This window comes from Castanea sativa, chromosome 6 (assembly GCF_040712315.1).
Source record: "Castanea sativa cultivar Marrone di Chiusa Pesio chromosome 6, ASM4071231v1".
NCBI lineage: Eukaryota > Viridiplantae > Streptophyta > Magnoliopsida > Fagales > Fagaceae > Castanea > Castanea sativa.
Window position 1 is genome coordinate 17255503 of NC_134018.1, and position 10448 is coordinate 17265950.

At 35.7% G+C, this 10448-nt stretch overlaps 1 protein-coding gene across 3 annotated transcripts; it reads right to left on the reverse strand.

The window, feature by feature from the left end:
• Positions 1-659: 659 nt before the first annotated feature.
• Positions 660-8403, reverse strand: LOC142638600 (disease resistance protein At4g27190-like). 3 transcript variants are annotated; one of them, XM_075812640.1, is made up of 5 exons: positions 8240-8403; positions 5698-5792; positions 1134-4065; positions 1003-1022; positions 660-905 (listed from the first exon to the last, which is right to left on the reverse strand). In XM_075812640.1, exon 3 carries the CDS (start codon positions 4053-4055, stop codon positions 1140-1142), a length of 2916 nt encoding a protein of 971 aa, XP_075668755.1. In that variant the 5' UTR covers positions 4056-4065; positions 5698-5792; positions 8240-8403; the 3' UTR covers positions 660-905; positions 1003-1022; positions 1134-1139. The 3 variants fall into 3 exon arrangements, with proteins under 3 accessions (XP_075668755.1, XP_075668756.1, XP_075668757.1); XM_075812641.1 differs by lacking the exon at positions 8240-8403 and adding an exon at positions 6346-6865; XM_075812642.1 differs by lacking the exons at positions 1003-1022; positions 8240-8403 and having other exon boundaries at positions 5698-6865.
• Positions 8404-10448: the final 2045 nt, after the last annotated feature.

Here is a 10448-nt window from a genome sequence, read left to right on the forward strand (position 1 = left end):
GGGAGGAATTGAGAATATAGCAGGAAAGGACAAGAAAGAAGGAAAAGGAATGAAAATAAATATAAATTCAATGACATTTAATCAGCCAAAAGCAATGATGGTTATCAACACACAAAGATTTTAGAGGCCAGGGGAAGATTGTGGATCATCCAAGACTTCTAAAGTCAACCTCAGAAAAGTGAAAACATGAAGCTAAAAAGTCAGTGGATCACCCATGACTTGTCATGTTGATTAACCCCATAAAAAGCGAGAAACATGAAGCAAAAAAGTATGCATAATTGATGATCAAAAGATGCTTACATCATAAGCACACTTGTTCGCAAGTTATTAAATCACATATAGAGCACATAGATAGGCATAGTTACAATGGAAATTGACAAGATGTGCTCCAATTTTATACATTATTCACAAGGTATATACCAGATTTTTCCAATGATAGAGAAATCCAAGATTTGGCATTCCACAATAAAAATTCACAAATTAGATCATTCTAGCTATGATTGCTGTAAAAGCAACTTTACAAGATATTCTACTATTTGGACCAAGCATCTTCACCAAATTTAGCAGTTAAAGATTTATTAGGAACAAAATGTACACATAATTATTTTAAATAAAAAAAAAAGCCTAGGAGAGAAAGAAGAAGAAGATAACAGTGGATGTGGAAAACAGAAACAGAATGTGAGTATCAAAACAACTTAGGCAGAGGATCCATTATTAAAGAAGATTGTGGCACTTAGTGAAAAAGGAACACACAATCATAACACAACAGAGTTTGTAATAAATTAGCAAATAAGAACAGAAGTAATAAAATCACATTTAAGAGTGAATATATCTTCGCTTGCACACACCACTGGAACATCTGATATCAGCAGCTTCAACTTGGGACAGACCATTGGCCGCATATCCTATATCAGACAAAACAGGAAAAGAAACCATTCATGAATTTTTTTTTTTACAAGTAATATAAAGCGTATATACATCTATGCCCATGGACTTGCTTACCGGGAAGATGTGATTAATAGCTGGTTGGTCCAATCCAAAAGGGAATTTAAAAAAAGATATATTAGATGATAGTAAAAAAAAAACCTATAAAAAGAAAAATGAAAAATGTGAGAGTGAAGAGAGAGACATACCCATGCTTAGAATTGACGTAAACGGAAAAAGGGTTGAAGGACATTCTTAGTGTCCTGACAGTCCAACGACTCCCACCATTCTTTATCTGCTTCAATCTCTTTAAGAGAAGGGGGAGGAGATAGTTGTCCATTAAGAAGGGGCAGAGAGAGAGGGAGTCTCTTCACCTTCGGACATTTATACATCTGAATAGTTTCAAGGGAATCACAAACTATTACTTTACTGCTACTACAGATGGTCTTCAGTCCCGGTAGTTCCCACAATTCTAAAAGCCTCAAATTGGGTAGAGTGATTTTGGTAGTGTCCATTCCTTCCTCCTCTTTTTCTTCTTCTTCTTCAAATTCATCACTTGCTTCTCCTATTATTTCCTCTACTCCACATGCGTAGACATAAATCTCATCCAGGTTGCGCAGGTGTAGCAGCAATCCAGGTGGAAGCAACTTCTTTATATTCGGACATCTGTCCAGGGCAATCGTTTGGAGACGGGAAAAGGTGTTAGGTGGGACCCGTGCTGATGCAGTTCTCTCTTTCCTAAACAGCCCGCGTAAGTTATCCAAACCCCAAAGCTCTAAAATCTCGAGAGTCTGAAGAGAATCGGTAACAGAAGAAGAAGAAAGAACGTGCTCTATTCCTTTGCAATTTCTAAGAATTATTTTCTTCAATTCCCGTACGTACTTCAAAGATGGAACATCACATAGACTTGTTAAATCGTGACATTCTACAATTTCTAGGTATTGCACGTCTTCTGGTAGCACAAGGGACTCACCTCCTCTTCCTAAATTGCACTTTTGTAAAATTACACCTTTTCCTACGTCTTGAATATCCCGATGCCTGTCTTCCTCTGACTCTCCCACTTGAATTTGGTAACATGCGAGTCGCCTTTTCTCTAAGGATCTTATAAAACTACAGAACTCGTACAAGTCATCAAAACGGACCCAAACATTCTCCAATTTCTTCAACCTTTCTATCTCCTCTCCTTTCACTGTTACTTTGCAAGAAAATCTAAGATACTGGAGATGAGAAAGTTTAGGTAAAATCCCAAGTGGCATGATTTTTAGATTCCATGCGTCCAGATTGAGGTATGTCAAGTTGACCAACATTTCTAAACCAGGTACTTCGGTAATTGGAATTACCGAAAGGTCTAACTTCCTCAATGTTGTAAGCTTTGCTAATGAAGACACATGCTTTAAATTAATACACCGTCTAAGCCTTAATGTAGTAAGATTCTTTAAGCTAAAGACTGAATTCGGCAAAGATTCAATGCCAATATATGATAGATTAAGAACCTTGAGCCCATGCAAATGCTCAAATAAAGAATCTGGGACATCACCTAATGACGAGTTATGATGCAGCAACAAGGTTGAAAGGTTAGGACACATTGGTGATACATTAGAAGGAATTCTTGATATTTTGTTGTACATTAAAGAAGCCTTTACGAGATTCTCTCTCCATTTTCCTTCATCTGAAAAATCCTTCAATCCCAAGTGACCTACCATAAATTCCGGACTTGCAACCAGGAGAACCATGTCTCTTACCAAATCATGCATCTTCACAAACTCTTTACGGTCAAACTTCATAATTCCAATTCCACCTTCTAATAAGCTGGCATTTTCAAGTTTATTCAGCATAGAATAGCCCCTATCATACTCTGCTTGCCTACTCTTCATTCTTTCAATAATTCTCTCATCAATCAAATCTTCTATCAACTCCTTTTTGTCAATCTTGAAGTCTTCAGGGTATAGTGCACAATGCAAGAGACACTGTTTAAGTTTCTCTTCTTTTAGTCCTTCATAACTGAATTTAAGCACCTCATGCACCTGCTTCTCTATATTGTCAAACCCCTTTAAGGATGTCCTCAACTGTTCCAATGCATCTCTCCACTCATAATCGTGAACTAAGCGTTTGAAACTTCCAGCTATCGTGACGATTGCAAGAGGCAAACGAGCACATGTTTGAAGAACATCTTCCGCAATTGCTTTCAAATATGGAGTATTAAACACATCATATTCCATTTTATACAAAAATAACTCTTGTGCCTCCTCTTTCGAAAGTAACTCCATTTTAATATTCTTATAACTCATTCCTCGACAAACATCAAGATCTCGAGTTGTCAATACTATTTTGCATCCATTTGTTGAAGTAGGCTCTGGAATTCCTACTTTCTCAAGAGCAAATGTTTCCCACAAATCATCTAGGATTAGCGCATACCTCCTATCTTTCAATGCTGTGTATAACTCCGCTGCCCTTATTATTTCATCCTCAAACTCTGGGAGTTCTAATTTCAACCTGCAGGCAATGTCATTTTGTAGTTTGATAAGATCAAATTCCTTTGATACAGTCACCCAAATTACACTTTCAAATTTGTTTGACTCATTTAATAAGAAATTGTTAACTTCTTTCATGACAGTCGTTTTGCCAATGCCGCCCATGCCATAAACACCAATCTTTCCAACGTTATTATCTAACATGCATGCTAAAATCTCTTTCTTGGTTCTTTGAGCAGTGCTTTCTCCCACTAAGGTTGATGGTGGCATCATTTTACCAATGCGTTCAGGAAGATCAAGAACAAAACCATCAGTGAAATCACCCGCTAGATAAAGTTCTTCCACCTCTTTTGTCTTCTTAAAAGCATATTCTCCCTTCCGCATTCGTGAGAGAAACATCCATCTGGCAGGTTCTTGTCCAATGTCTATGTCACCCTTAATCGTTTCTACATTTTGAAGCCAAAGTTTAACTTCTTGCTTTGGTTTCTTTCCTTGACGAAGTTCTGAATCCAATATTTTTTTTATGTCATCCTTCCGGCCTTCTAGTAATTCCCATTTTCTCTTCAGATTCTTCACATGTTGATCAGCCTCTTTGTGATAATTCCAATATTCGCCTACTGAAGGAACAATGTTTCCAACAATCGAAGCTAATATCTCCATTGGAAAGACCCTGCATGATAGATGCACCCAAGATGTAGATCAGGCATATTGGCCATGTGTTGCGGGAAAAGCGAGAGTAGAATAACAAACAAACAAACAGAGGATAAATACATTTTAGTACCCAACTTTTGATATGGAGTTAATATGTACCTCCAGATTTTGTTTTGTAGTTACTAATAGCTCTTTAATTCTTGACACAAAAATTAACAGTCAAATAAGTAATATGGTTATAATTACATTTCTTTAAAGGTAAAATTTTAGAAAAAAAGAAAAAGAAAAAAAGAACAATTGACATGGAAAAATATAAGGATGAATGAAACAAGCCATGACACTGAGAAATTAAAAATTAATGATTTTGAACTCGGCAACAAACAAATCCAGGAATTGTAAGTCATACTCCCATATGTACCACCAAAGTTCATTACCCCTTTTTTTTGTCTCTTGACTGATTGGAGTCAAACCCTATGAAGAATTTGATAGGAGGGAAGTATGGTGTAGATTCCATAATAACATTATATGATTAATTCTAACGATATAAGGGAGCACATAAGTGTTGGAGTTTGTTCACAATTAAAATTGATTAGAGTTGTTATCAAAATTATTCATGACATTTTAATTACAGTTTTGATTTTGTAACTAACTTAAGATTAATTTGAATTTTTTTCTAGAAATATTCTTGACACTTCCCCTCAAGTTGGAGCACCTACATTAAGGATGCCAATTTTTTAAGTGAAAATTGAAATTGATATATGCCAAATGCCTTTGTGAAAATATCTGCACGCTGATGTTTAGAGGGGATATAGGTGGTTTCAATATAACCTTGTTGTATTTTTCACAAAGGAGATGGCATTTGAGCTAGATTATTATTTCCATGAAAATCTAGATTGGCTACAATCTGAATTTGCATAGTTGTTGCACAGTAACGTTCCGTAGGCTTACAATGAGGAAAGCCACTCAAGTCAACTCACAACAAGCCATGGCACGACTCTATATTTGGATTTAAAGAAAGAATGAGAAATAGTGGTTGTTTCTTGGTTTTCCAAGAAATGGGGCGGTCACCAGTATAAATGCCATAACTGGTGGTAGAATGGTGACTCATAGGACAACTAGCCCACCTGAGTTACAATGGGATGATATTTCCACAATAAAATGCCTTGAGCTGGAGAACCTTTGAGGTAACAAAGACGAGTGGCAGTCACTGGCAGCATCAAGATGAGGTTTATGAGGCTTAGCCATGAATTGACTAAGAATATTGATAGTATAAATTTTTTCAGGTCTAGTGATTGCTAAATACATTAGGTAGCCAATGAGTTTGCGATAAATTGTTGGATCCTCAAGGAGCTGACCATCAATATTTGTCAATTTGAGATTATACTCCATAGGAAAAGGGGAGAGTTGGTTGCTTACATACCCCCATCCTAAAGAATTTCCAATAGGTATTTTCTTTGAGAGAACAACATACCATGTGAAGAGCGAAGGACAATTATCCCCAAGAAGTATGTTAGAAGGCCCAATTATTTGATATGAAATTGAGCATGTAGAAATTTTTGATAGACATTTGGTTTAACATGAGAATCATAGATCTTATTCCACGCAAGAAACTAAACTACAACATAACAGCTGCAAAGGAAAAAGTACATACCTGGTCTGAAAAGCATACACTTCTTGATAGACTCTGATTCAATGAAGGAGAAACACACTAATTGAAGCAGAGATAATAAGAGGCCACAGACCGTTCTGCAAAATGTGTATGTGAGAAAAGCGATGTTTGTAGTCAAAGAATCAATAACATCTAGAAGCATCAAATGTTACAAAAACTGACTAATAGGTAAGGAGTCTAAGCAAGACACAAGTCACACAATTGTGCTATGTGAAAAAAAGCTTAGGAAAACAAAAGTGGTAACCTTTCTATGTATTTTAATTTCAATGCAAAATCTTGTGAAACTGCACAGCTACAGAATTAGCTAAGCATGCACTAGTCAATGAGGATCCACAAGTGTGGTTAGAGGAATACCCTCCTGGCCCTCAAACTCTTGTATAGTTTTCTGAATATTAGTTATAATATATCTGTCGTCTTTTACTCAAAATTTTGGTCTGTTTTGCAACTGGGTAAATCTGATTTTTATGTCCAAATTGTCCTAAATATCTGCTTCTAGACATCATTTACCTCCATAGCAGTCAAAACCTTGGTACTTGCCTAAGAGCTACGGCATATGTGGGCATTGGATTAAATGGCATAGGCAATGGTTACAATTCAGAAAGAGAAATAAAAGTCGGGAGGACCAATTACCCTTAACCATAAGACATCAGTGACATAATGTCTTTTAAACTGTCAAGAACACACTCTGGCAGCACAAAATGAGTCCAGGTTGATCATATAATGCAAAGAAGCAAATTAAACAAAAAATTCTCAGAGTTTGATTGTTGTCAATTGTCATTCACGGTTTTGATATGATATATCATAGAAGAACCTGAAAGTGAACACATAGCAATGAGATAGGAGCACGACAAGCTTACAGCTGTCTTTCTTAGCCCAATGTGAAGTAGATAAAACTAACATACCAATATGAGAATGTATGAAAAAGAGGGAGAAAAGTACCAATACAAGGAAAAACACATAGAAGTAAAAAGAAAGAAAGATTTTAAAGCAATCAAGCACCGCTGGTGGTGGTGGTGTGGGACTCAGTGGCTGCTGCTACCATGGAGATTTGGCCATGTTTGCCCCACAGAAAGGTGTGTTAGAAGAAACAGATATTTTCAATTTTGGAGGAGGTAAAGCAGGATAGAAGAAAAAATGGAGAGAGAGAGAGAGAGAGAGAGAGTTGAAGAGAAGAGAAAAGGGAGAAAATGAAGAGAGAGGATTCTGAAATTTGCAGCATATTAAACATGTAATCCCAAATCTGACCCGCCATTCACATCCCCAAAATTTTGAATTTTTTTTTAATTTGCTTTTTCCGTTTTATAGGTTAACAGACGTTAGGATTATCAGTGGTTATTGTGCTGATGTGGCAGTTAGGATGATGTAGTTTATTTTTTCTACCGTAGCATCAGCTTATTGGCTGGGATTACAAGGTCAGCAAGCTGACTTTGTAGTCCCGGATTAGCTAAGAATTTCCCAATGTTAGAGCATCTTCAATGATATATGTAAAGGCAAAATATTGTCTATAATAGAGAATAAGACCATAAAACTAGCCTCCTACAACTTCTCTATACTTGGATTTTTTTTTTTGCTCATGAACAGTAGCTCATCAAATTTGATGGGCTACTATTCATTCTTCAAATGTTTTTTCTATTATAATAATCAGATATTGAATAAAAAAAATGTTTGAAGATGTGTAGTTGTTAAAAAAAAAATAAAGAATGAATGAAGAAATAATATTTAAATGAGATAGATAATGTGATAGATAATCTGTTGGAAAGTGTATTTGAAAAAGTGGGTAGATAATAACTAAATGTCATTGTTTATTCTCCCAACAGTACAAAAATTTGGAAAATCTGCTGGAGATGCTCTTAAGGGTTAGCATTGATGTTAAACAAATATATGGTTTCCATTCCCACGTCCACCGACGATGCGCCGGCCTCTTCCGAGGGAGGTGCGGGCTACGACGCCGATGATGCTCAGCCGACATTTGTTTGCTTTCAAATGGAAATGATTCATTTCACAGTAAAAAATTAATTCTTCATAAATCTAAAGATGTTCAAGGTACTAAAAGTCGACATTAAATCTTATTCCATCAAATAACGAATAACAAGTAATTTTAAATGTCTTTAATATCACATATTCTTATAGATTCATTAAAAAAATTAAATCTTCATTACAAAATGATTCTTTTCCATCTCAAAAATAAATGGAAAGGTTCTTCAGTTTTTTTGTGTCAAAATGTTTAACCCTCAAAAAGAACAATTTTTCTGCCATTTAAAAAAATAAATTGTAAGCAAGTTGGGGAATCAAGTATATAGAAGAAAGGTCACTTTTTCTTTTCAATAAATGAATTATTTAGACAAAAAAGATAGCTAAAATAAACAGAGAATATAAATGTATTAGAGTTCCTCCTAAAAATTACAAATTTCTTAGATTAAAAAAATAAAAACATGTACAGTCATCTAATCATATAAATATCTAAAACCAAATAGTAGTAATAATAATAATAATTTCATACGCATAATCGCATCAAAGATCTTACCAGTCCTCTCTCTCTCCCCAAAAGAAAGCCAATTCTACAAATTAGGCAGCAACTGTTAAGAAATCAGGGGAGAAGTTCAGATTCACAGACTGATTGGCTGTCAATCATAATAACAGAGGGCAAGAAAATAACACAAAGCAACCCTTCTTTGCTAGATGGCTAAATGCTAATCTTTTGGAAGAAAGTAGGAAAAGTAAAATCGAGTGAAGGTATTATTAATGTAGCATAATATTAATAAGTGGAAATAAATGAGGAAGGATCACGTTGACTTTTAGCACAGGCTTTCAAATTGTCATGGTGGGGTCACACTCTACTTTAGCGGAAGATGCTGGGAAAGTCATGGTGGGGTAATGTTGATGAGAAAGTCAACTAACATTAGATTTTTTTTTTTTTTTTTTAATATTCCTATGTAGATTTGTATTTATATTCCTATCTTTCTTTCATTCATTGCCTATTTACCATTAGTTTCACTGTCTCGCATGAGTTTCTTTTCCCATAACTTCATTGAAGTTCGGCTTTTCCTTGTATCTCATCACTCAAATCATGGTATCCTTGTATTAGCTTCATTGTCAACCTCTTTTGTTACCCGTCTTTTTTCTCTTCTTCCGGCATATATAGCAATATGCACTCCGTTTGTGATAAATCTATATTAGTAATGTAAAGATGCTAAAGGAAGTAATGGAACTAAGAGGAGCAAAATCAAGAGCACAGATAAGAAGCAAAGTTCCTGTTCTAGAGATTCAATTTCAGTTTGTAAAGGAAACGACAGTAATAGATAATAGAAACGGCATGTAGTTTTTAGTTGTATATGTATTTAACTCAGCATGTGATAGGCACGTGCATTAGTTTGTTATTTCTGTTAGCTGATTAATTAGTTAGTTACTAAGTGATTAGTTACTAAGTGGAGGGATTTGATGTATATATATATATATATATATATATATATATATATATATATATATATATATATATATATACGTATCTGGTTGTATTAGATCAGTTCAGTTTTTTTCAATGAAATAGAATTTCATTTCTTCAGAATTCTCTCTGTTTTCCAATATGGTATCAGAGCAATCATTTCTTGCTTCCGCCTAATTTCTTTGTTTCAATTTCTTCTTCTTCAAAAGCTAGTTTTTTTTTTTTTTTTTTTTTTCGAAGCTACATCAATGGCGCCTTCTGATCAAGCTTCTACAAGCATCACCATTGATGAATCACATCCCTTCTTTCCTCACCACGCTGAGAGCCCTGGAGCAATTCTTGTATCTCAGCACTGATTGGAGGAGAAAACTATCCTACGTGGGCACGATTTATGGAAAGAGCTCTTAGGATCAAAAATAAATTTTGGTTAATTGATGGCTCTACTTCTCTGACTTCTGCCATGGAGAAAGTTCCTCTTCTTGTTCAAAGTTGGTCACGATGCAATGAAATTGTGGTTTCTTGGATCATCAATTGTGTTTCCCCCAAAATTGCAACTAGCATGGTGTATCGAAGAACTGCCAAGGAAGTTTGGAAGAAGCTTCAGAATATGTTCTCTCAAGGCAATGGACCTAGGGTTTACCAATTGCAGAAAGATCTTGCTAGCATTTCTCAGGGGGAACTCACTGTGAGTGATTATTTTACCAATCTCTCAATCTTATGGGATGAAATACAAAACTATGAACCACTTCCTCTTTGCTCTTGTGAGAAGTGTGTGTGCCATGTGAATGAAAAGATTTCCAATCTTCATCACAGAGAAGCAATTATGCAACTTCTAATGGGTCTTAATGATTCATTCTCTCACATTCGAGGCCAAATTCTGTTAATGGATCCTATTCCTTCTGTTGATAAGGTATATTTATTGTTGGTTCAAGATGAAAGGCAGAGGTCAGTTGGACATAGCAACAATGGTCCTTTTGTTGAATCCACTGCCCTTGCAGCCAAAACAATGAATCTTGGTTCTGGTTCTAAGACTTTCAAGAAAGGAAAAGAGAGGCCTACCTGCAGCCATTGTGGATTGCTTGGTCATACCGTGGAGAGATGCTACAAAATTCATGGATATCCTCCTGGCTATAAGACCAAGGCAAGGGCAAACCAGGTCTCCTCTCTTGATTCTATTCAAGAGTCTGTTGCCACACCCACCCCACAGCATTTTCCTTTCACAATGGAGCAATGTCAAAAACTGCTTGCCATGATTGGAGGTTCTGACTCTCACAACAGTCCAATTGCTATG

Excerpts from the sequence above, each read along its gene's own strand:
- LOC142638600 (XM_075812640.1), bottom strand. The coding sequence starts at position 4,055 with ATGGAGATATTAGCTTCGATTGTTGGAAACATTGTTCCTTCAGTAGGC.